Source organism: Hypanus sabinus, chromosome 8 (assembly GCF_030144855.1).
Source record: "Hypanus sabinus isolate sHypSab1 chromosome 8, sHypSab1.hap1, whole genome shotgun sequence".
NCBI classification, from domain to species: Eukaryota; Metazoa; Chordata; class Chondrichthyes; order Myliobatiformes; family Dasyatidae; genus Hypanus; species Hypanus sabinus.
Genome location: NC_082713.1, coordinates 67,511,044 through 67,538,945, shown reverse-complemented (window position 1 = coordinate 67,538,945; position 27,902 = coordinate 67,511,044). Strand labels below are relative to the sequence as shown.

Sequence of the window (27,902 nt, the reverse complement as noted above, 5' to 3'; positions counted from 1 at the left end):
TCCCTGAATTCATTGATGAGATAGCCTCTCCTATTTCCACCATAGAAATAGGAGCATCTAACAGGCTATGGTCTTCATCAATCAGTTTAGGAATATTCAAATTGTTAAAAAAATTATCCATCATGGACTGGTCACCATCAAATTCTGATTGATATAGAGATTTATAAAAATCTTGAAAGGTATTATTAATTTCTTTATGATCAGTAGTTAAATTACCGTCTTGTTTGCGAATTTTAATAATTTGTCGCTTAGTCGAGATAGCTTTTACTTGATTAGCTAACAGTTTACCAGTACGATCACTGTGAATATAGAATTGAGCCCTGGTCCTAATTAATTGATTTTCAATTGAAGAAGATAATAGTAAACTATGTTCCATTTGAAGCTCAACTCCCTTCTTATAAACTTCTTTGGTAGGAGTCACGGAATAAATCTTATCAATTTCCTTGATTTTATCCACTAATAAAGCAATATCTAAATATCTTTGTTTTCTTTTACCAGCAGAATACGAGATAATTTGTCCACGAATAAAAGCCTTAAAAGAGTCCCAAAGTATTCCTCTGTTGATTTCTTCAGTACAGTTTGTTGAGAAGAACAAGTCAATTTGCTGTTTTATATAGGTGATAAATTCTGGGTCTTGAAGCAAAGTAGCGTTAAGCCTCCAAGATCTAATATTATTGGAATAGTCCGAAATCTTAATAGATAACTTCAAAGGTGCATGATCCGAAATAGTAATAGAATCATATTTACAATCAATAACATCCGTTAATAACCGATGATCAATAAGAAAATAGTCAATTCTAGAATAGCTATGATATACATGTGAAAAAAAATGAAAATTCTTTATCTTTAGGGTTTAAAAACCGCCATATTTCTGTAATTCCCGAATCAACCATAAACGAATTAATAAGTAGGGCTGATCTGTTCGGAAGAGTACGAATAGGTTTAGATCTATCCATCGAAGGATTCAAACAACAATTAAAATCACCACCCATTATCAACATATATTCATTTAGATTAGGAAGGGAAGTAAATAAATGTTTAAAAAATTCAGGGAAGTCAAAGTTTGGAGCATAAATATTAACTAGAACAACTTTCCGATGGAAAAGTAAGCCAGTTATCAACAAAAATCTACCCTGTGGGTCAGAAATAATTTCATGATGTGTAAACGATATTGAGGGGTCTATAAAAATAGACACACCCCTAATTTTAGCGGTACAATTCGAGTGCAATTGTTGACCCTTCCAGAACATAAAAAAACGTTGATTATCCTCCCTCCTGATATGGGTCTCCTGTGCAAAGATAATATTAGCATTCAGTCTATGGAATACTTTAAAATTTTTTTTACGTTTAATCGGATGATTTAAACCATTAGTATTCCAGGAGATAAAGTTAACAGATTTATCCATCATACTAATATTAGTTGTGTGTATCATAAAAGGTTAGACAGACACATAACCCACAATTCAGGAAGGAGGAAAATTGATTCAGGAGCAACCGGAGAACATGACACCTCAACAATATTAATAATTTAAAGTCGGCCCATAAACTAAAAGCAAAAAAATAAAAAGCAAAAGCGTGAAAAAAGATCCCTACCCCCTCCCCCCACCCTTCGAAAAAAAGCCAAGCGGCAGGCGCATAATCTAATACTAATATTACCCCCATTTCAAGATGGCAGCTCCATAAAAAGATTAAAAGAAAACTATATAACACCCAAATTAAGATATAGAGTTGCAAAAAATATATATATCAATCAGGATAAAAGAAAACTAATATAATAAAACAAACAATCATTAATAGAAAAAAAGTATAAACATCAAAATTTAAAAGTGTAATATACCTTTAAAAAAAAATCCCGTGTACAAATACAAGATGACGTTTCAAAAGCAAAGACTTATGGGAAGAAGAAACGCCATTTTGAAAAAGCCATATTACTAAATACAAATGTGAATTCAGCAATCTGTTAAAAGATAAAATAAGATTTAAAAAAAAGGGATGTAATAAACAGTACAATATATATAAAAAAAAGACCAAAAATCCAAAACATTCGTCCCATTTCTGAGTACAGGCAAACAAATAAATGCTTACAAAAAACAGAATCTTACGGGAAAAAGAAACGACATCTTAAAAAAAAGTAAATCATTATTGCAAAATATAAACGTATATAACCAAAACAGAAAGAAAAAAAAGATATTATAAAAATTAAAAAGAACATCTATAAACAATGATGATAGTAAAAAAAAACCAGACCCATAGATCAAAATAACAAGTTATAACCCAGCTTCATAGGTTAAAACTTAAAATAGAAAGATATCCTCTCTCCGAAAAATTTTCCACATAACACATAGTTCAAGTTGCAGTAGAAGATCCAAATTCTTCAACAAATTTCTTCGCTTCTTCCAGAGTGTTAAAAATTTGCTGACTGTTGTCGCTCAGCGTAATTCTAAGCTTCACTGGATACATTAAAACTTGTTTAAGTCCAATCGAATAAATCTCTGCCATCACTGGTTTAAAAGCGATTCTGGCTCTCATAACCTCATAAGAATAATCCTCAACAATTCGAAATTTGAAGTTATTGTAAGAAATCATACCTTTTTTACGAGCTAATCGAATTAAAAGCTCTTTCTCACGAGGATAATGAAGGCGAACAATCACCGCTCGTGGTTTATCAGTCATAGACAAAAACCTCGCAACTCTGTGAGCACGGTCAATAACAGGTTTAGTTTGCAAACCTTCATCACCGAAAATTTCCCACAGTAATTTAGAGAAAAATTCAGTTAAATCACCGGACTCAACTTTTTCGGAAAACCCGATAATTCGCAAATTCTGTCTGCGAGATCGATTTTCGAGATCAGTAATTTTAAACTTATGCTGATTTACAACTTTAAGAGTCGTTTGTACCTTCTTATCCAACTCCTCAAGTGTACATGCTTTTTCAACAATTAATTTTTCAAGAGTCTCCAACTTATCTTCATGCCGCTGAATATCCGTTGCCTGCGACTGCAACTTAGTATCAAGCGATTTAACAGCTCCTTCAAGTTCAGACATTTTCGTGGTAAGCTTGTTTTCCAAACTTGTCATTTTACTTTCCAGGTTATCTTCCAAACTTGCCATTTTACTTTCCAGCTTGCTTTCCAAACTTGCAAATTTAGCGTCCAGAAGATTAGAAATTGCATCGATAGATAAAGGCTCCTTAGACGATTTCTTACTTGTAGCCATTTTAAGCTCGGCAAAGTTAGATCAAATATAGTTTTAGGGAAAAAAAAAGTCAATCGAAACTATCAACTCATTTGGTTAAATTTGAAAAGATTTGATTAAAGGGTGATTATAGTTAGAAAAGTGAAGAGCGCCTAAAAGGCAGATGTTTACGTCGCCATCTTGAAACTCGTCATTCTTAAATAAAGGAATAAGATCTTTTATCTTCTGCTCCAATAAAAAACAATTCAGACGTGTAACATTTGTCAGCACCCTCTGCAGTACAATCACATCCTCCCTGCAGTGTAGTGAACAGAATTATATGCTGTATTCGAGTTCTAAATGGTTCTCCATAAAGTTTTGGCATTAGCTCACTGCTTGAATACTCACACTTCATCTGCTGAGGAAAGCACAATGGATGCTATCAGCTGATCAACCTTGAAGGATATGTGGCCAAAAACTCCAAAGGCCTCTTCTTCCATAACTCTCCGTATCCTTCCACTTGTTGTGTTACATTTCTCTACACATTACTGATAATTCAAAATGCTTCCTTCAATTAAGAGTCAACATTTTAGGATAAAGGCCTTTCATCAAAGTTTCACGACAGGTGCTTGACCCAAAAAATTATCTATTCCATCTCTCTCTCTCACACACACTCTCCAAATATGATACGGTACAATTTGCTGTTTCTATTTCAAATTTCCAACATCTCCAGCGCCTTGCTTTTGAATGACTAAAATTAGACAGGAATATGAAAGAGCCCTTATTTATGATTTCATTGAGGCTATGCCAAAGAAACAAAAGTAATTTTAAGCTTACATATCATTGATATGGCATGTGACAGTAGGTGGAGGGGAAACAGTTGTGGTTAGAGTTACAACATCCACCCCAGTGTTATATTAGCCAGATGGGTCCAACTTTGTCAGAAATACACAGGAAAACCCGTAACACTGTGCCCATTAATTCAAAAGTGCTTCGCATTTTTTTTTACATCCTTAAGGATAGGATGTTCAGTGAACTAGAGAAAAGAATCTATAGCTCACTGAATTTTGATTAGGCTGTTTGAGAAAATGAGTGTACATTATTATAATTGATTCGGCAAAAACTGAACTGCACTACAACTATTTAATATAACACTTCAGTTAATCCCATCTTAGTAAATAGTTGCATACCTCAATTTTTTTTGAAGACACACCGATTTCCAAAAGACCATGTTAGCATTTTTAACATTTCATAAGAAATAAAGACTGATTTGAATTTGTCCAATGAAAATTAAATCTGCTTGTTCGCTTTTTCATAGCACAAAAGTAATTGTGAAATTAGCTATTTTGCACTTAAATATCTAATTTATATTTTTAATAAGGTCTACGATCATCCAAAGAACTCAAAATGGCATCGGCTTTACAGCACCTGCAGCAAATCACATGCCCTGAGAAGTGGATGTTTGGTTACAGCATATAACATTCTTATGCCATTTTGATGTGAATCAATAATTGGAAACTCCAGCAAACAATGCTGCAATTTAGGTAAGTAAGGATATATGGCCAGTTTGAATATTCCAAAAGGATTATGTTAGTCCATAATACTTAACTGTTGCTCTTTTGGAATACCATGAGTCCTAAATTCAGCTAGTGTTGTTCCTAAACTTTTATTTTCCAAGACTGACATCAAATACTTCAGGAATACAGGACATCAGTATGCTTGGTGGTTACAAAGACAGGCCCAATATCATTGTACTTCCTTTCTCTCTTTCCTAAATCCTTCAAGTCAGCAACAACAAACTGTATGGTCACCACTTTAAACTAGGGTAAGTTCACAGAATTACGCACAATAATTATTGTTGATACCCTCGTCTAGGTTCCCCAAATTAGGGAGTAAAACTGAAAGAAAATTATTTTGCTAAACAGTATGTCAAATATTCTCATATTTGACTAGTCCATCTGTACAAAAGAAATTGACTTTTGTACTGAATCAAAAGAGGAATCCTTGTTCCCACCCTCTATCTCAGTTTACTCCTTCAGTTCACTTTCGGTAATGTAGTGAATCCACACATTCTACTATTACTCTGTCTGAGATATGTGTGATTTATGAATTATTTATTAATATATATTTCATGTAATATCATTGAATGTCTTTTAGAATTATGAATAAATTAAATGTACTTCACTGTCCTTGTCTACTCTACCTGTTAACTATTTAGGATGGCTCGTCAAGGTTCAGCCACAAAGTTTAGTGAAAAATGTAGAGAATGGTGCTTAAGGCGAATATTTCAAGGAAAGATTATAGAGCATGAGCAGAGGAAGATGTAGATTTGTTGAATTAGGGATTTGGGATTTTTAGAGGATGGGAGAGTCAGGCCTGGGTCACAAGCAATGCTGGGTTGGAGGTATCTGAGGTAGTTGTGAAGACCGTGAAGAGGGCTGAACATGTCTCTCATTAATGTAGGCTGCTTGTAGGATTACCTGGCTGAATTCCACAAGTTTAGGCAGATCTCCTTTAAGTAAAACTTAAGCAAGCCAGAAACATTATGAATATATGCTTCAGCAAGACCAGTTTAAGAAGGTGCTGGGAAGAACTGCAAAAATGAAAATTGTGGGTGACATCCAGAAGTCCATTTCATATCATTTGATACCTAGGCACATCTCCACTCTGCTGAAACATGTGGAGAACTCAAAGAAAAATCACGATCTTCATTCAACTCACAGGATCCGACTCTTATTTATTTTGTAGTTGTGTGGATAATACTTAAAGGTTGATTCCATGCAATTAAATGTATAGGCATAGGCATGCAGTTAGTGTTTGTTTTCTTTTTTGTACAAACTCAATTGTCTTTTACTTTATTCATGTTTAAGTGGCTGCTCTATACTTCACTGGACATGTTCTCCATCCTTTCTGAAATACGAGTGTACTGTCAGTTACCTACTGATCCTTTGTTGCAAAGTCTTTCAAGATTCCGGAGGCCATTCTGGAGAAGCCACTGTGTGAGTGGGCCAGTGTAGGAGTCTGAGGCTTCAGCAAGGAGGTACAGGTGGGTAGCATGTATGAATAGGCAAGGTATTTTTTTTATGTAACTAAAAAAATACCAAATTACAAGTAAATAAATAGAGATGCAGGATCTGGTGACATGTAGTAGCTGCACGATGTAGGAGCTGGTGGACCCCACTGTGGTTCCCGGTGACCATATCTGCAACAAGTGTTGGTTTCTCAAGGAACTCAGGCTGAAAGTTAATGATATGGAATCTGAGCTTCAAACACTATGATGCACAGGGAGGGGGAAGAGTCACCTGGACCTTGGATTTGAGGAGATGGTCACACTCATTAGATTAAACCACTTCAAATTCTGTCCGCGGTCAGAGACTTGAGGGTGTGACTGCAAGTGAGGCAGATAGGGGGAATCTAAGAGGGAGTGCTAGCAAAACCTCAGCCTTTGAGCTTGCCTCACACGTCTGAGATTGTTTCTGCCCATGAGGCTGAGAGTGGGGGTTGCAGGAAGAATGAGCAACCAAACCACAGCACTGTGAATCAGGGAGCAACTCAAGAGGGGGGAAGAGAAAAGAAATGTAGCTGTAGTTGGGGATACTATAGTCAGCAGAATAAACACAATCCTGTCGCAAGGACTGAGAATCTTGAAGTCTGCAAAGTCTACATGATGCCTAAGTTTGGGACATCTTAGGACTCATACAATACAGAAAAAGTTAATGGGAAGCTCAAGGATTGGAAGTGTTTAAAGACCGACAAAGGCAAATAAAAAAAACAAAGAGAGAAAAAAATTAAACAGGAAAGTAAGCCAAACAATAATATAAATGGAGAAGACTATAAGTTATTTCAGATGTATAAAGAACAAAAGAGAGTTAACAGCGGACATGAGACCGCTGGAAAATGATGCTAGAGAAGCAGTAAGGAGGAAGTAAAAAAAAATGGCGGACAAACAGAATAAGTATCTTGCATAGGTTTTCCCTGCGGAAGACATTAGCAACATGCCAGAAATTTGAATGTGGGGGGGGGGGGTAAGTTAGTATAGTTGCTATTACTAAGGAGAAGATGTCCGAGAAGCTGAAAGCTCTGAAGGCAGAAAGTCACTAGGATCAGACAGACTAGGTAGCTGAAGAGATTCTGGAGGTAGTAATGATCTTTGAAGAATCATTAGAATCTGCAAAATCATAAATGTCACGACACTCTTGAAGTGAGGGAGGACAGGAAAAAGACAGGAAATTATGGGCCAGTTAGCCTGACTTCAGTGGTTGGCAAGGTTAAGGATTCAGTGTATTTGGAGGCACATGATAAAAAAGGCCAGAGACAGCATGATTTCCTTTAGCAAGATTTTGCCAGATAAATCATTTGGAATTCTTTGAGGAAATAACAGGCAGAATAGACAAAGGAGAGTCAGTGCAGATCGTTAACTTGGACCATCAGAATGCCTTTGATAAGGTGCCATACAGAATGCTACTTAAAATAAGAGGTCAGAGTATTATAGGAAAGCTACTAACATGATAGAGCTTTGGCTGATTGGCAGGAGGCAATAAGTGGGAATAAAGGGGGCCTTCTTGGTTGGCTGCTGGTGACGAGTGGTGTTCTATAGGGGTCAGAGTTGGGTCAACTATTTTTCACAATATGTTAATGATCTCAATGATGGAACTGGTGGCTTTATGGCCAGGTTTGCAGATGATACAAAGATAGGCAGAGGGACAGGTAGTGTTGAGGAAGCAAGAAGTCTGCAGAAAGACATGGATAGAGTAGGAGAATGGGCAAAGAAAGTGACAGATGGGAAGTATATGATCATGCACTTTGTTAGAAAGAATAAAGATATAGACTATTTTCTAAATGGGGAGCAAATTCAGAGATCAGAAATGCATAGGGATTTGGGAGTCCTAGTGCAGAATTCCCTGAAGGTTCAGTTGCAGATTGAGTTGAGTTGGAAGGCAACTGCAATATTAGCATTTATTTCCAGAGGACTAGAAAATACAAGCAAGGATGTTACTGCTGAGGCTTTAAGGCATTGGTCAGACCACATTTTGAGGCCTTGTATCTAAGGAAGAATGCGCTGGCACTGGAGAAGGTAAAGACCAGGCTTACAAAAAGCTGTGAATGAAAGGGCTAACAAATGAGGAACATTTAATGGCACTGAGCCTGTACTCGCTGGAATTAAGAAGAATGAGGAGAGAGGTCTCATCGAAAGATACTTACTGGTAAAAGGTCTAGATAGCATAAACATGGAGAAGATGCTTCCAGGATTAGGGTAAGTCTAGTGGTAAATATATGGAATTCACTGCCACAGACAACTGTGAAGGCCAAGTCACTGGGTACATTTAAAACGGAGGCTGTTAAGTCCTTGATTAGTAAGGGTGTCAAAATTTTCAGGTAGAAGGCAGGAAAATGAAAAAAATCAGCCATGATCGAATGACAAAGCAGACCTAATATGGAGCATGGCCTAATTCTGCTGTTATGTCTTATGGTCTTAGTAATGCTTCTTTTATTTTATCTCTACCTTCTTAGAATACCCATATGGGGATCACATCTGCTTCTAATTCTGTTGGATTTCCATGTAATTAATTTTTATCAGAGCAATAAATTGGATGGAATGTAAACACAAATAGCCATGATTACATTAAAAAGCAGGGGTGCATTTACTAGCTGAAGAAAGCAAAATGAAGTTTCTTTAAAAAAAGCCATGTCCATTCAGTAACTTACTCAAACACTTATAATGAAGGCAAGTCTGATAAATCTGTGAGTATGCAGTGATTATGTTTAATGGATAAGTAATGGGGAAAAGTGAAGAGAGCAGGGGAGAAAGAGAAAATACAGTTTCAAAAAGTTATGACTTCATAACGAACTACATACAGAAACATTAATACACATACTGAAGAAACTGCTTAGAACCAGCAGGCAAATGAGTACCACATCTTAAAACAAACCTAACCTGTAAATCAATTGTGGTTGCATGATGTATGAGCTGTGTTTTAGTAGTAATGTGCTCTAAAGAACTTCAGTCAAATAAGAAATAAAAAATAATAATGTACAATAATGCAAAGTACAATACTTCTATACAATGGTAAAGGTTGAAAATACAAGTACTGAGTATCACAGAGGATAATTCAGTATAGAAACAGTAAAGTTTAAAGTAAAGACATTTCTGTTTACTGTTTCGAAGATACTTGAAATATGTAAAACATTGACATATTTTCTGCCCAAGTATGTCTACATTTATATACCTACTTTGTTTCAGTGCTGCTCTGGCGAAGTGAGCAAAGCAACCACGTTAACTACACACTTGAGAAACTCACTTACTGTAATAGAGCCATTTAGGTTGAGTGTTCATATAGCTTATCTATAGATGTCTATATTAAACTCCAGCATAATGTGGTAGGTAACAAGATTTTCTGGTTAAACTGTTCAGGGAGAGCTTTATTTTAACATTCACCATTAAAATGCTTTTAAAAGTTCTTCTCTGAATTCCATCATTATAATGTAACAAGCACCATTTCTGTCATAGACATACCTTTGCTTGCACTTTCTGTGTGGATTATTTCATCTGTGAATTTCAAGATGTCTGGATACTTCTCTTCTGTAATCTCTGCTAAAAAGTGCATCAGTGTTGCCTTCTGGTCAACTGACTTGGTGTCTTTAAGCTGTACAAGAAAACAATAAGATATTCTCCATTAAACTCTCACCTCCATCTACATACAGTACTTATCCAAATTTTTCTTAAAAGTTGCAATTGAACCCACATCTACCATTTCCACTGGTAGTTCATTCTGCACTTGCATCGCTTGCTCCCCTTTAGATTTCCCTTTAATATTTCACCTTTCACCCTTAGTCCATGACCTCCAGTTCTAGTGTCACCTAACTGCAGTGGAAAAAGACTACTTGCATTTACCCTCTCTATAACCCTCATTATTTTGTATACCTCTATCAAATCACCCCTCAATTCTCTTATGCTTCAGGGGAAAAAAGTCCTAACACATTCAACCTTTACCTGTAACTCTGGTCCTCAAGTCCTGATCACATCCTTGTAAATTTTCTCAGAACTGTTTCAATCTTATTGATATCCTTCCTGTAGGTAGAAGACCAGAACTGTATACAAAATGTTGTTCTGCCAGCATTTTGTGGGTGCTACTTTTGTACAAAATAATCTCAGATACGAAGGCTAATATACCAAAAACTCCCTTTATTGCTCTATCTAACTGTTGACAGCACAGTCAAGGAATTAGGGATCTATATTCCCGGATCTTTTTGTTCTAACTGCACTTTTCAGTGCCCTACCATTCAATGTGCAAGTCCTACCCTGATTTGAATTGAGATTCAAAAATAAATTGCTGCCAAATTTGAAATTAAATTCAAGTAATATTCCACCCACAATTAACAGTTCCCTCATGAATAATTGAACTTTCCTCACAGTTCATTCCACACTACCCTCTGAGTGAAATAGTTCCCTCCCAAGGCTGTCCTTAAATATTTTACCTTTAACCTATGATCTCTAGTTGTAGTCTCACCCAACCTCCATGGAAAAAGTCTGCTTGCATTTACCCTATTTAACCCCTCATGCTTAGATCCTTTTTAGAATTTCTCTAAAAAAAAATTCCCTTTTTCTGTTTTCTATGATAAATCCAACCATAGACTTAGCAATTTGTAGAAAGCAGTCTGTCGTTTATTAATTACGTTCTGAAAATCCAGATAATCTTTAGGTTCAACATTATGAATGTGTTATCAAATTAGGCATTCAGGGTGGGGGGGGGAGCGGTTAGGAAATGTGGTTCTATTATGCAACACACACAAAATGTTAGAACAGCAGGCAAGGCAGAATCTATGGGAAAGAGTGCAGTTGATGTTTCGAGCTGAAACCCTTTGGCTGGATTTCCAGCATCTACAGATTTTCGCTTGTTTGTGAGGGGCTGTCTTCTGAATTAGTTTCTGGAGGTCAGCCAGTTCCACAAGGTTTGTTTTTCACTAAAATGAAAGATAGGAGGTAAAGAAGACAGCAGTAATTGCTGACCTTCACTCCCAATGTCCAATCTAGGGTAAAGCCATTATTTGGAGTAGACAAATGTAATTTGTAAATTTATCCCTAAATTGCAAAATGTAAACATCTTCTACCACCATCATAGCTTCCTGAAGAGGTATGATCTCTGCTTCCACAAACAGAATTATTCCTTAAGATTTTTGTAGTTTCTATCAACGAACATTTAAAACATCTTTTTCACTATGAATTGCTGTTTGCAGTATTTCCTGTACATATATTTTTGAAACAGTTGTGTCTTTTTTTATGCATCTTATTCAGCTGCATTTATACACAATACGATAAAATTCCAAATCCAGGAAGTTGTATCAATTCCCTCAACATAGGGCTGCTAAAACTCTTCTCCTCCCTCAACAATACATTATGTTGACCTTCATGAGAATCTTCAACTCAGACTATGCTTTATATTCTCATGTGTCACCGCCATGTCTGGCAGCATAAAGGATAATATTTTTATGTGTACTGATCATACACACTTCACCTTATTGATTTATATGGGATTTGACATGGTGTATTATACTTTGTTGAGATCAATATATCTTTGAAATAATGTTTAATTATTCAGATCTTATTCCCATGATTCCCATAAAACAAGCATAATCTACATTCATATATTGTTTCCATTACAAAATCATTATACATTTCATTAACTTGTTATATCATATCTTTGTAAATCAGTTACTAAGGACTGCAACAAAATCCCAATTGTGCAAAACTGTAGTTACATAAATTGGTATGTCACTAATTTATTTACCTGTTATTTTAAAGACGGTGTTATAGATAATTTGATGGCCTGCAGCAATCCAGATTAGCATCTAACATAAATGTATTCCTTAGTCATTTGTTCCTATCAAGCTAAGGTTCAAGTTGCTTATCAATACAGAAGCATTGAAATGAACAGTCAAGAAACATGTAGCTCTTGCTTTAAATGCTATCACAATGTGCAGTGTGGCTCTCAGAACGTGCTATTCTTCTCCTTACAGTACACAGGTTTCAGGTTAAAATGCTACAAATAAAATGAACTGCTAATCCTGTACAAGTAACCCCTGCACTATGGCAAATTGGCAAATTCACCTTCACAGAATTCACAAATTTGATATATGGAATGAAAATATGCTCTCACAGAATATATGTGGAGAAAAAAAGTAAATAAAGAAGCAGAATATTTTATTCAGCCTGTGTTCAAAGGTTTATTTATCATCAAAGCCTGTATCCTTATACACAAAACAAAGAAAAAAACATTGAACTCATTTAGAGAGATACATCAACCCCACCCCCTCTCCTGCACAAAAAAAAGAATGTCATTCCAATTATTAATCTCCAAAATCCCACTTCTGCCTCACACAAAATGGAACAGGAACTTGAACCCCCAAAAAACCACCCCTCCTCACACAAAAAAAACTAAGAGAACACAGCAGAACATCAAGTGCCAAGCACTCTCCCCTTGCACAACAAAACAGAAGAGGAACGAGTAATAAAAAACACAGAACGTAAAAAATGTAAACCTGAAAAAGTCCACAGTCCATATATGCAAAACCATGATACCACCCTACGATATCAACATCCATCGAAAGTCAGGGACACCACAAGAGCCCTGCCCGCCTGCCACATTGATGAATGTATTGATGACATAGCTTTGCATCATAGAAAATAATGATAATGTTTTCTAGGAAAGCAACTACCCCTGTAATGTCAGAGTATAGTCCACTACAGATGTCTGGAGGAGGATGACACATATAGTGAATGCACAGTTCTCTTTCTCCCTCTCTCTGTCTCAGATCCAGAGTCCAAAAAAAACCTGTTGCTAAATTAGAGGTCAAATATATCAGACTCACTAAGAATAGTTAACATGGCTTTTTACAAGGGAAGGTCTTGTTTCACAAAATTAATCAACTTTAATCGATTAATCAGTTTTTTGAGGAAGTTAATAGTAAAGGTTAATTAGGTCCATGTCGGCAGTGGATTTTGCCTACATGGACTTTAGTAAGACATTTGACAATGTCCCACGTGATTGGGCTGGTCCAAAAGATTAAGTCACGTGGGATCCGTGGTATGTTGATAAATTGGATGCAAAACTGGACTGGTTGTAGAAGACACAGGGTAGTGGTAGAGAGGTGTTTGTTCCTGATTGTATGGCTGTGATGTGGTGTAAAGATCAACTGCAAGGATCAGTGCTCTGATCTACGTGTTCCTGTTAAGTATACATATAAAACTAAAAGACCATGAGACCCAGGAGCAGAATTCAGCCATTCAACCCATCGAGTCTGCTCCACCATTCCATCCTGGCTGGTTTATGATCCCTCTCAACCTCATTCTGCTGCCTTCACCCCGTAGCCTTTGACACCCTTGCTAATCAAGAACATATCTACCTGTGCTTTAACTATACCCAAAGACGTTGCCTCCACAGTCATCTGTGGCAATGAATTCCACATATTCATCACACTTTGGCTAATAAAATTCACCTCTTTTCTAAAGGGACGTCCTTATATTCTGAAGCTGTGCCCTCTGGTCCGAGACTCCATCACAATAGGAAACATCCTCTCCACGTCCACTCTATCTAGGACTTTCAATATTCATTAAGTTTCAATAAGACGCCACCCTCATCCTTCAAAAGTGCAGTGAGTGCAGGCCCATAGCCATCAAATGCTCTTCATACATTAATACCTTCATTCCCAGGATCATTCTCATGGACTAACCTCTGGACCCTCTTAATCCCAGTACATCCTTTCTTAGATAAGGGTCCCAAAGATGTGCACAGTACTCTGACCAATGTCTTTTAAAGCTTCAGCTTTATCTTCTTGCTTTCATATTCTAGTCCTCTCAAAATGAATGCTAACATTGCATCTGCCTTCCATGCTTGTGCACCCATGTGTGTGCGTGTTTGTTAGTGTACACTCAGTGGTCACTTTATTAGGTACACCTGCACACTTACTTGTTAATCTACGCAGCCAATCACATAGCAGCAACTTAATGATTAAAAGCATGCAGACAAGGTCACGAGGCTCAGTTGTTCTTCAGATCAAACATCAGAATTGGGAAGAAATGTGGTCTGAGTGACTGACCATGGATTGATTGTTGACAGGGTGGTTTAAGTATCTTAGAAAATACCGGAAATTTCACAAACAATCTCAAGTTTAGAGTGAATGGTGTGAAAAACAAAAAAAAAATTCAGTGAGAGGCAATTCCATGGGTAAAAGCACCTTGTTAATGAGAGGAAAAGTCAAGAGGCAGGTTCAGGCTGACAGGAATTGACAATAGCTCAAATAACCACACATTCATTACAATAGTGTGTTGTGCGGAAGAACATCTCTGAACCCATAACACATCAAACCTTGAAATGGGTGGGATGTAGTAGCAGAAGACCATAAACATATTTACAATGTTCACTCTATTAGGTGCAGGACATACTTAATAAAGTGGCCACTGAAAGCATATACATTGTCATCCACAGAACTGGTGTTCACCAGATGTTTTTATTGTTTTTCACACCATTCCAGTAAACTCTTTGGAGATTGTTGTGTGTGAAAATACCAGGACATCAGCAGTTTCAGACTTAAGGAACACTGATGTACAGATCTTTGGACTGAAGTCCATAATTCACTGAAAGCGTTAACACAAGTAGATCAGGTGATAAAGGCATGCCAGCCTTCACAAGTAGAACCGAGTTAAGGAGTCAAGAAATTTTCATTTGGAATGCTGTGCACAGTTCTTGTCCCCATTACATGAAGGATGCGAAGGCTTTGGAAATGGTACAGAAAAGAAAGAGGTCTGAATTAGAGAGCATTAGCCGTAAGAGGTTGTATAAACTTTAATGATTTTCTCTGGAGCATCGGAGGCTGACCTTATAAAATAAAATGATAAAAGTATAAACAATCCTCTCACTGGGCTTGTATACAAACTTCGCTCGTCAGCTAGCTCTGCTAATGGCCACGTAACTCAGCAGTGAGAAGGCCTCTTTTCATAAGCAATATATGTCTAGGGACTGTATAATTTGGGGTTCAACCAAACAGGAAAGTTGGGATGTTCTGGGGAGAAATATGAATTGTAGTGATTGCTGTATAAATACTGCTTCATGCAAAGTTATTGTTCACAAGGAAATTAACAGATCATAAAGAAATATATTTACCAAACTTTGAAATTTAACAGTACAGAAAAAGAAGAAAACTGGAAGGGCCTATTACAGCTAAGCCAGTCTAAATGTGCACATAAACATTGGAGCTCATTTCTGGAGTAGTCGGGTGTATCGGTTTCCTCACATGCTGAATCGCCACAGTCTGCGTGATTGCACCTGTCACAGTCCAAAGACCATCTCGAACAAATTGGCTCTCTCAGCAGTAATGGCCTTTTCTCCTCAGAGCCATTCATCTGCACAAAGCAATTCTTACAACAGGAACTCTTTTTGATAGCCACTTTGCGGCATCTTCCCTGTCCCCCACTCTGCAGCTCCTACTAAAAACCCAAACTTGACTACAGTCCTTCTGAAATCTGCTCCCACCCAGCACTCTTGGATGTTCCACTGGGCAGAATGTTACAATACATACTAAGACAATCCTGAATGGCAGACACAACAATTCTAAGTTGAACAACATTACTCCTTATCTTTAGCTGAAGCCTTACTAGGCTTTTACATTCTTACTAGCAGGATACCATAGCAGCAGAAATCTTAACCAGGGAATTACGTATATATCATTATGAAAAGCATTAGTAAGAGACTTAATCGTGAGTCTTTAGTCACAGAGGGGGAAAATGTCAAATACTCAAGGGCATAGGTTAAAGGTAAAAGGGAGAAAGTTTAAAGGAGATGTGTGAGGCAGGTGTTTTTTATATATACACAGAATGTGGTAGGTGACTGGAATGCGCTGCCAGGACAGGTGGTAAAAGCAGATACAGTAACAGCGTTTAAGAGGCATTTAGACAAGACACATGAACAGGTAGGGAGTTGAGGGATACAAACCTAGTACTGACAGAGGGGATTAGTTTAGACTGGCATCATGGTCAACACAGCTGGTGAGATGATGGGCCTATTCCTGCACCGCACTGTTCTATAAATTTCAAGATGAAATGATGGTGCTAAAATTTAAGACCTGAATTGGAGAAAGAACAATCCTATTTTTGTAAGATAGGACATGGCGATAGTAGACTGCCAGCAGCTAATTGCAGATAAATCTATACCTGAGAAATTAGAGTAATCAAAAGTGGAATGATATCAGCTCAGTTCCATTCTTGTCCTGCAATAGTGAAAGTTAAGAATAGCAGTCCCTGATGTCAAGGAAAATCGAGGACTGAATTTAAAAAAGGAAGCTTACAGACGGTATAGACAACTGAAATCTGGAAAGGGTCTTCCGTGCAAAAGTTGCATAAGGATCCTTTAAAAAAGAAATTAGGAGGGTTTCATACCATCATTTTCACAATCCTGACTGAGAAGTTGCAGAACCTGGGCCTCAGTACCTCCCTCTGCAATCAGATCCTCAACTTCCTAAGCGGAAGACCACAGTCTGTGCAGATTGGTGATAACATATCCTCCTCACTGACGGTCAACACTGGCGCACCTCATGGGTGTGTGCTTAGCCCACTGCTCTACTCTCTATATATCCATGACTAAGTGGCCAGGCGTAGCTCAAATACCATCTATAACTTTGCTGATGATACAACCATTGTTGGTAGAGTTGCATATAATGACGAGAGGGCCTACAGGAGATATGCCAACTAGTGGAATGATGTTGCAGCAACAATCTGGCACTCAATGTCAGTAAGATGAAAGAGCTGATTGTGGACTTCAGGAAGGGTAAGACGAAGGAACACATACCAATCCTCATAGAGAGATCAGAAGTGGAGAGAGTGAGCAGTTTCAAGTTCCTAGGTGTCAAGATCTCAGAGATCTAACCTGGTCCCAACATATCATTGCAGTTATAAACAAGGCAAGAGAGTAACTATACTTCATTAGGAGTCTGAAGAGATTTGCTATGTCAACAAATACATTCAAAATCTTCTATAGATGTACTGTGGAGAGCATTCTGACAGGCTGCATCAACGTCTGGTATGGGGGGACTACTGCATAGGACTGAAATAAGCTGCATAGGGTTGTAAATCTAGTCAGCTCCATCTTGGGTACTAGCCTACAAAGTAACCAGGACATCTTCAAGCAGCATTGTCTCAGAAAGGCAGCATCTATCATTAAGGACCTCCAGCACCCAGGGCACACCCTTTTCTCACTGTTACCATCAGGTAGGAGGTACAGAAGCCTAAAGGCACACACTCAGCGATTCAGGAACAGCTTCTTCTCCTCTGCCATCCGATACCTAAATGGACATTGAACCCTTGGACACTACTTCACTTTTTAAATATATATGTTATTAGTTTTTTGCACGATCTTTAATCTATTCAATATACATATACTGTAATTCATTTACTTATTTATTTATGATTATTTTATCATTTTTTAAATCTTCTATATTATGTATTACATTGAACTGCTGCTGCAAAGTTAACAAATTTTATGACACATACCAGTGATAATAAACACGATTCTGATCCTAAAGTTGAATGCATGAAATATCACTGACAAGCAAGATCAAGGAAAATCCCAAATCATTTTACAAGAATACTTCTTACTTGCATTCATTAAGGAGAAGGATGTTGTCATTGGAGAACTCAGGGAGAGGGGTGGTGACATCTGAAAACATGATTTCATTAAAAAGCCACTGGATATCTTAGAGTCTATAAGTGGATAATTCTCTTAGGCTTGACAAACTGTTTCCAAGTTATCACGACATGCAAAGGCAATTTCTGGGGATCTGAACTTTTAAATCTTTGCTGGCCACAGGTGAACTAATAAATGACTGGACAGTAGCAAATATGTTAACTTTTTTCAAGGAGAGCAAGTTTAAAGCATGCAATTAAAGGTCTTTCTAATTGGGGAAAATATCAGATCAGAGAGATAGGTATTAATTTACACTTAATAAATTGATACTATCTCTCAAATTCTTCCTCAATTAGGAATGGTAAGGGTTAATAAAAGATAGTATATATGCCTTTGTTAGTGGAGAACCCGCCTGAATAATTTTGTTGAATTCTTTGAAGAGAAGACAAAATAATTTGATGAGCATGGTGCAGTGGATGTGGTTTAAATGGACTTCAGTAAGGCCTTTAACAACGTCCAACATGGAACACTGATTTAATGTGGATTCGGCTAAAATGTGAGAGGTTTAGTTGGGAATCTCAGCAGGAACTTTATTCACCAACAGTATGGCTGGATTCTGAAATGTACGGTCTGGAAGGGTGGAGGTGCGCTTTATAGATAGATATGCTCATTACTTAAGTATCTTACCAAGCACTTCAATAAGACCATAAAACCAGAAGATACAAGAGCAGAAATAGGTAAATCACTTTGAACTGCCACGTTTGAAAAGTGCTAAATGAATAAACCTGCTTGCTTAATAATGAGGATGAACACTGTGTACAAAGAACCTATTTTGTACAGTGTAGCCCTATGACTTAAAGAGGAAATAGTCTTTTCTTGTGCTGCTTTAATTATTCTACATCTCCCAAATCATTTCCTTAAGGAGCCTTTAAAACAGGGATTCCCAACCTGGGTTCCATGGACCCCTCCAATAATGTTAGGAATAGAAACATAGAAAACCAATGGCACAATACAGGCCCTTTGGCCCACAAAGCTGTGCCAAACATGTCCTTACCTTAGAACTACCTAGGCTTACCCATAGCCCTCTATTTTTCTAAGCTCCATGTATCCAACCAGGAGTCTCTTAAAAGACCCTATTGTTCCCACATCCACCACGGTCGCCGGCAGCCCATTCCACGCAATCACCACCCTCTGCGTAAAAAAATTACCCCTGACATCTCCTCTGTATCTACTTCTAAGCACTTTAAAACTTTGCCGTCTCGTGCCAGCCATTTCAGCCTCTGGCTATCCACACGATCAATGCCTGTCATTATCTTGTACACCTTTATCAGGTCACCTCTCGTCCTCTGGCACTCCAAGGAGAAAAGGCGAGTTCATTCAACCTATTCTCATAAGGCATGCTCCCCAATCCAGGTAACATCCTTGTAAATCTCCTCTGTACCCTTTCTATGGCTTCCATGTCCTTCCTGTAGTGGGACAACCAGAATTGAGCACAATACTCCAAGTGGGGTCTGACCAGGGTCCTATATAGCTGCAACATTACCTCTCGGGTCTTAAACTCAATCCCACGATTGATGAAGGCCAATGTACCATATGCCCTCTCAGAGTCAACTTGCTTAGCAGCTTTGAGTGCCTTATGGACTTAGGCCCCAAGATCCCTCTGATCTTCCACACTGCCAAGAGTCTTACCATTAATACTATATTCTGCCATCATATTTGACCTATCAAAATGAACCACCTCACACTTATCTGGGTTGAACTCCATCTGCCGCTTCTCAGCCCAGTTTTGCATCCTATCAATGTCCCATCGTAACCTCTGAAAGCTCTCCACACTATCCACACCACCGCCAACCTTTGTGTCATCAGCAAATTCACTAACCCATCCCTCCACTTCCTCATCCAGGTCATTTACAAAAATCACAAAGAGTAGGGGTCCCAGAACAGAGCCCTGAGACACACCACTGGTCACCAACTTCAATGCAGAATATGACCCGTCTACAATCACTCTGTGCCTGCTGTGGGCAAGCCAGTTCTGGATCCACAAAGCAATGTAGCCTTGGATCCCATGCCTCCTTACTTTCTTTCCATGGAGCACCTTATCAAGTGTTCAGAGGCTCAGCAATCTCCTCCCTCGCTTCCTACAGTAGCCTGGGGTACATCCCATCCAGTCCCGGTAACTGATCCAATTTGATGCTTTCCAAAAGCTCCAGCACATCCTCTTCCTTAATACCTACATGCTCAAGTTTTTCAGTCCGCTGCAAGTCATCCCTACAATCGCCAAGAACCTTTTCCGTAGTGAATACTGAAGTATTCATTAAGTACCTCTGCCATCTCCTCCATTTCCATACACACATTTCCACTGTCAAACTTGATTGGTCCTATTCTCTCATGTCTTATCCTCTTGCTCTTCACATACTTGTACAATACCTTGGGGATTTCCTTAAACCTGTCCGCCAAGGCCTTCTCATGGCCCCTTCTGGCTCTCCTAATTTCATTCTTAAGCTCCTTCCTGCTAGCCTTATAATCTTCTAGATCTCTACCATTACCTAGTTTTTTGAACATTTCGTAAGCTCTTCTTTTCTTCTGCATAAAAAGGTTGTGAACCCCTGCTTTAAAAGATTCCTGGTCTATGCATTTGATTTTATTGAACTGATTTACACAATCTTAAAAAGATACTTTTGAAATTTGAATGTTATTCCAAATTCAAACAATATTTAGGAAGTACACAATTTCAAATTTAAAAATTAATACTTTCATCAATGATGATGTTTTATTTTGATAAATATACTGAAACTGCTCTGTGCATCAAGGTTTTTCCCAAACACTCAATACCGAAATCAATGATCACTTGCAATTTACCAGTTGTGATCCGCAGTAATGCCATTACAATCTCCCCACAATCTTTCCACCCACTGGTAGGAGGAGTTTATTGAGATAAATTGTTACAAAGAGTCCACAATTTAAAGCCTGTTATTGATTTAAAATCTTTTGGAACACTACAAGGAATATAATAAGAATGTCTGTGTTTGATAAAAGTTTATCCATCTTCTACATGACCTAAGTAATTTGTTCTCAATTAGAAAGACTCATAATTTAATAATTAATTTACATAGCGTTCTTGTTTCTTTCCTCAACCTTTCCTGGAGCTAGTAGTTTTATGCAGGAAGATGGTTTCATTCATGTTGACACATCTAACAACTCACTCAAGTACCTACTTTTTATGAGAGCTTAAACAACATTTACACTCTCAATTATTTCTGCACATGCTGAGTTTCAGGTATTATGAGGGACAAAAATGTGACCAATTTTTGTTTCTCCTTCCTAATTTAAAATTTGTAAGGTCAACTTGTATGCTTAAACTAAAATAGGCTTGATACGAAATTATAGTTTTCCCTGATCTGACACACTCCCTGATGAATATTTACCCAAAGAGCCTTTGAGAGAAAACAAGCTCACTTCACACCATCTTGTCAAAACACTCTAAAAGTATAATTGGAAGACTATTGCCAGAAAAGCGGTTGAAATCATGAATAATGCAGTACAATACAAAGCAATTCTTGGAAGCTTCCAAAGACAGGAAAAACAGAAAAATAGTAGACAGTCCACTGTCACTCCACCCACAATGAGAAATACTTTAGTTATTAAATGCCAAAATTAATATAACAGTGTTGTACATGAAATGTGCAGCCAATTTGCACACAGTAATCTGACTGAGCAGAAATCGTATTGACACGATTTGTGCTTCATATAAAGGAAGCAGATCAAACCAAAAACTTGCAGATATATTCATCTTGTGGACCAGAAACAAATACACTTCTGGGTAACCTACTTCTGAGATACCTACACTCCTCTAATTCTAGCCTTAATGCTTTAATCACTCCAACTTATATGATTATAACCTCCTTCAAATTGTTCAAGAAATGCTCTAAGAATAAGCCAGGAAACTCTGGTAAGATTGCAGGGTGTTCAAATACAGTGGCCTCTTGGGGGCCAACTAAAGGTGTGTTTTTTTCTTTGTTGAATGTCCTTGTAATGATCACAAGTAAATACTGGACCAAGGATCTTGGGCACTGCAGGTCTACCCCCTCATTCCTTGGAGGAGCTGGATGGGATGCAGAGCATATTGCTCTCTGCTACAGGAAGGCATCAAAAGCATCAGAGTTTGTGTGTGAAGATGAAGTGCAGCATAACTGTGGGTGATTGTCTTGAACTTTTCTTTTATGATTGCCAAGACCCTGTGGACAGTGATAATGTGAGATACCACAGGCCAGTTACCCTTGTTTGGTTGCATGACAGATGGAGAGGAAACTGTGAGGCCTCAGTTGTATTGAGGACCAGGCCTCAAGCCACAGGCTTGCCTGCTACTGCAGTCCAGGAAAGGACAGGCCGGAAGCCATATTGTGTGACATGTATGCTCGGATGGGGGCTGCCCTCCAGTGTTGAATTGGTGGAATGATAGGCTGAATTGCAGAGACTGCGCACCGCTGAGAAGTGCACCATCAATCTGCAGGACATGTCACTCAAGGACTTGGGCTAAGTATATATTTTTGCATGACTATGTTTTTTTTTGCTTGCTATTTTAATTCAGGTACTGTGTATGTTTCGCACCTTTGCTCCAGAGGATGCTGCTTTGTTCAGCTATATTCATGTATGGTTGAATGATTTTTAAACTTGAATTTGATTTGATTTGATTTGACTTATAGGCCTATGATCCCAACTTTAGCTGTGGGTAAATTATTGGAAGGTATTCTAAAGGACAAGATATTTAAGTATTTAGATAGATAGCACCCGACTAGGGACAATCAACATGGGTTTGCATGTGGCATGGTCGTGTCTTGAACAAACAAAATGCCTAACCACATCCACCACTTTTACTCTTGCTCACAGTGCACCAGAATACGTGGATCCCAAATTGACCTCTACAGCCACCCACCTCAGATCAGTTTTTCAAGGAAGGCACCAGCCAGGTTGATGAAGGAAAGACAGTGGATATTGCCTACATGGAAAAACTTGGACAAAACCCTGCATTGGTGCTTCGTCTAGAAGTTTCAGTCTCTTGGCAATCAGGATTAAATAGTAAATTGGATTTAACATTGGTTTAGCGGGGGAAGCCAGAGAGGTGACAAATACAAACAGGCTTTTCCCATTGAGTTTGGGTGAGATCAGAGTGAGCAGTCACAAGTTAAGCTGAATGGTGAAATATTTAAGGAGAACCTGAGGGAGAATTTCTTAACAGAATGGTGCAAGTGTAAAACAAGCTGCGAATGGAACTGGAGGATGCGAGTTTGATTGCAACATTTAAGACACGTTTGGTAAGTATATGGGTGGGAAAGGTTTGGTGAGCTAAACTGCAGGTCAATGAGACAAGATAGAATAATAGCTTAACATGGGCTAGATGGGCTGAAGGGTCTGTTTCTGTGCTGTGGTGCCCCATGACTAGCTTAAATCTCTACCTTTCATTTGCTAAATCTCCCAGCTGAACATTTGCTTAGTTACTCCATCAAAATACCTGTTTTAAATATGATGTTGCATTAACTTTCTCTGAAAAGATTAACACCTATTCACTAATTGATGCCAACATCATGGTCAATCATTCTGCATTACCAGGAAGGCCTGGGCATTCTTCCCTAGATGAGATGTCCATTATTAGATACGGTACTATGCAGCACTCTAGCTTTTTTGAAAAAAGCATGGATGCAACATGTTCTCCCTCATTACTACCAGCTTTCTGAACTTCTTTGTTCTTCAGTCTCTCGACAATCTACTTACAGTGGAGGCTGGATAAGCACAACAGGGAGAAGGTTCAGATTGGCAAATTTATTTGAAGAAAGGAAGTTGAGATTCAATGAGAGAAAAATACTACCACGGACCAGTTCATTGGAATGGTATGTTTCTGCACTGTATGTCTGATGTGATCCTGTTCAAATATTACATCAATTAAGATTTAATGAATGCCAGCAAATGGCTGACCAACAGTGTGTGATTAAGTTGGTAATCTTAAGCAGGAAAATATCGATTTATAACAAAAACAGAAAATGCTGGAAACACTCAGCAAATAGCGCTGATTCAGACACACTGCATTACCCTGTATTTTAAAGTCCTGCATCAAATGAACAGAGACTTATTATTCTATATACAAAGATACATCTGACTATCCATGTTCAAAATGCCAATTTAGAAGAAACAGGCCAATAACACTTGAAAGCTACATTGAATAAACACAACCACACTAACAGAGAAGGAAAACTCAAGCTCAGCAGTGCATGTTCTACGCTCTGAGAAAAAAAAGGCCAAAACAAACAAGGTTGATAAGGAAGGCACTGTTTAACAGTGACTAAATATCAAAACCCAAACTGTGCAATACTGGATGGAGAAAAGTTTGTCAAACATGCCTGATCAGTTGAGGCTTCTTCCTTGGCACATTCAATTTGATACACAACATGCAGTCATAACAGTGTATATTGGCATTCTAATTAATCATTAATTATGAAATAAATTAAGTGCACTTCATAAAGTTAATGCAATTTTTAAACAGTGGAACGATATACTAATGTGACAGTTTTTCATGACAAATTTCTCCATATATTTTTATTCCAGTGTCACTTCTCGGAGATTTCAAGTGGAACTTCAGAGAAAAATGAAAGAGTGGAAAATAATAGGTGGAATCTTCAACCCATGGACTCTTACAGCTACCTGGTCTATACCTCTTCCCACTGTTACTTGTTTATAATACCACCCCCTTCCCTCAATTCCTCCATCTCTACCGCATCTGCTCTCAAAATGAATATCTTCATTTCAGAATGAAGATGTCCTCCTTCGTCAAAGAAAGGGGCTACCCTTCCTCCACCATCAATACTGCCCTCAACCACATCCCTTCCATTTTGTGCACCCAATCCTCCCACCTCCCTACCAGGGATAGGGTTCCTCTTGCCCTCACCTACCACCCAACCAGCCTCTGCATCCAGCACATAATCCTCCGGAACTTCCACCATTTCCAATAGGATCCTGTCACCAAGCACATCTTTCCTTCTAGCCCCACTTTCTGCTTTCCACAGGGATTGCTCCCTATGCAACTCCCATTTGTCACTTCCTACTGATCTCCCTCCTGGTAATTATCCTTGCAAGTGCTACACCTGCCCCTAAGCTTCCTCCTTCACTATCATTTAGGGCCCCAAACAGTCCTTCCAGGTGAGGTGACATTTCACCTCTGAGTCTGTTGGGGTCATATACTATGCTCCTGGTGTGGCCTCCTGTCTCTCAGTGAGACTTAACATACATTAGGAAACCACTTCACCAAGCAACTATAGTCCCCCCACCAGAAAAAAACGGTTTCTCCCAGTAGTCATCATTTTAATTCCACTTCCCATTCTGACTTGGTCAATCCATGGCTTCCTCTACTTTCATAATGAGGCCACACTCAGTTTGGAGGAACAACACCTTATATAGCCTCCAATCTGATGGCATCAGAATAGATTTCTCAAACTTCTGGTAATGGCCACCCCCTCCTCCACCTTTCCCCATCCCCTTTTCTCTCTCTCACCTCATCCCCTTGCCTACCCATAACCTCCTTCTGGTGCTCCTCTCCCTTTTCTTTTTTATATGTCTTTCTGTCTTCTATTAGATTCCCCCCACCCTTCTCCAGCCCTGTATCTCTTTCACCAATCAACTTCCCAGCTATTTACTTCACCCCTCCCCCTCTTGGTTTCAGCTATAACCTTGTGTTACTCTCTCCACTCCCCTCACCTTCCAAGTCTGACTCCTGATCCTTTTTTTCCGCCAGTCCTGCTGAAGGGTCTTGGCCTGAAACAGACAGACCTCTTTTCCATAGATGCTGCCCGGCCTTGTGTGTGCTAGATGGAATTATCAGTCATTGCTTATGTGCTTTTGGTGGTCAGTTCAAAACCATTTAGTCAGCAGTGAAGGGAACATGGAAAATTACAATGATCCACAAATGGGAGAGCAACTATTCTTCAAACAACTTTAAGGGTTTGAATCCTTACCTTGCATAGATAGCTGATGTTGAATCCAAATGTTTGTGCATTCCTAGATCCAGCATTCATATAGTTTCCTATGAGGAGGACCAATTCCAAAATTTTACTGAAGTTCTCACTCTTCTTTAACTCCTCACAAGCAATTGTTACATTCATTATGTCAGGCTTTATGTTATTCACATACTCCTCAAATTGAAGCTTGAAGAGAATATTGTTCAAGCGCGGCCGTAACAACTTCACAGTGCTCATCTGCAAAAATAAGATGACATTTGTTGCTTGATTCATATATTTAGACTTAAAAAGTGACATGTCACTGTATATGCACTAAGACTGATGAATTAATTTCAATTTATTCAGGTACACTTTTAAAATGTGGTTAATAACAATCTTCTGAATGGCTAAGAATAGGATGGACAAAATAATTTTTAGCATCTTCACAACAGGCAGAGCAAATCTTTCCCAGCCTCTGCTCAGTTATTGTTGAACTACAAGGTAGCAAGTTGGCAGTGATACCCGAAATCATGATATTATCACTGGTACTGATCCAAATCAGATGTTTAAAAGGCTTGCTTTGAAGTATCAAACTCCTGTTATTACCTGTGGAACAAGACCCCAAGTATGAGACGTTTTTCCAGTTATCGCAATGTAAAATTAAGACATATTCTCTTTGAAATTCATTGAGGTAATTTTTTTATATTACTAAATGAGGCTTCAAATTTTATTCTGAGGCAAGATCATTTTTGCCAGATAATCAAATGGACTGAAACATGTATCCTGAGTTCGAATGGATTTTGTTAGAATTTAATGAAGGAAATAATGCTGCTCAGTAAAGCAGAATTTGAAAAGTCTCCAAGATATTAGATTTAGTACTGGACAACCACAATCAATTCTTTGACTGTAAGCACAAAACATTCACTCAGTGGCCACTTTATTTGGCACCTAATAAAGTGGCATCTGGGTTATGTTCATGGTGTTTTGCTGCTGGAGCCCATCCACTTCAACATTCAGTTTGTTGTGCCTTCAGAGCTGGTCTTCTGCACATCACTGTGGTAATACATGGTTAGTTGAGTGACTGTCACCTTCCTGTCAGCTAGAACCAGACTGGCCATTCTGCTCTCTCGTTAACAATGCATTTTTGCCCACAGAACTGCTGTTCATTGGATGGTTTTTGTTTTTTTGCACCATTCTCGGTACACTCCAAACTTTGTGAATGAAAATCTCAGGTGGTCAGTCGTTTCTGAAATACTCAAATCACCCTGTCTGGCACCAATGACCATTCCATCTTCAGAGTCACATTTCTTTCCTATTCTGATGTTGTGTCTGAACAGCAGCTGAACCTCTTGACCATGCATGCATGCTTTTATGTATGAGTGTTGTTGCCACATGATACACTGATTAGATATTTGTATTAACAAGCAAATGTGCAGGTATATCTAATAAAATGGCCACTAAATATACAGATGATATGCATCTGAACATTCCATACTGAAGGGCACCCAACTGTATACAGTACTTCCATTTTTAATTTTACATTTGCTGCTTTAATTCCAATCTGTGCCAAAAATGAAACATAAAATCTTACTTTAATTTGGAGCTGCTAATTTAACAAATTGTACTTGAGCTGATGTTAAGTGCAGTCACAAAGTGTTTATGTAGCAAATGCATGCTATCACAAGAAGTTGTTAAGTTGGCTTAACACAATGCTTGCTCAACAGAGATTGAAGAAAACACATGCAGCAATAATTATTACATTTATTTATCTAAATATCCTGCCTTTATTTTTTCTGCAGAGGGAGCAGTTTTTATAGGAGAGGGAGGGAGGGGAGGGGAGGAGAAACTTAAATCATGTTTTGTGCCCAAATAAATTAAAGAGGATCCACTTGAGCCACGTTCCCAGAATTTGACTAGGAAACTATGATATCAAATATTGAAAGTTCTGTTGATTCAATGTCATTTGAATGATATTTCTCCATGCAGTTAACAAGACAAAGTTTATAAAATTGTTTTTCACTTGATCAGGACCCTTCCTTACAGATTTTTTTCTTTGATTTATAGTTTGTTATTC

General features: G+C 38.2%; 1 protein-coding gene across 4 annotated transcripts in view; it reads right to left on the bottom strand.

Moving 5' to 3' along the window:
• The window catches only part of diaph2 (diaphanous-related formin 2), a 615,614-nt gene that overhangs the window by 228,653 nt on the left and 359,059 nt on the right, over window positions 1-27,902 (bottom strand). For all 4 annotated transcript variants that reach the window (XM_059977309.1, XM_059977314.1, XM_059977312.1 and 1 more), the window contains 2 exons: window positions 25,847-26,086; window positions 9,689-9,818 (listed from right to left, as the gene is read on the bottom strand). In XM_059977309.1, the coding sequence (XP_059833292.1) occupies window positions 9,689-9,818; window positions 25,847-26,086 (370 nt within the window). The remainder of the gene's footprint in view (window positions 1-9,688; window positions 9,819-25,846; window positions 26,087-27,902) is intronic.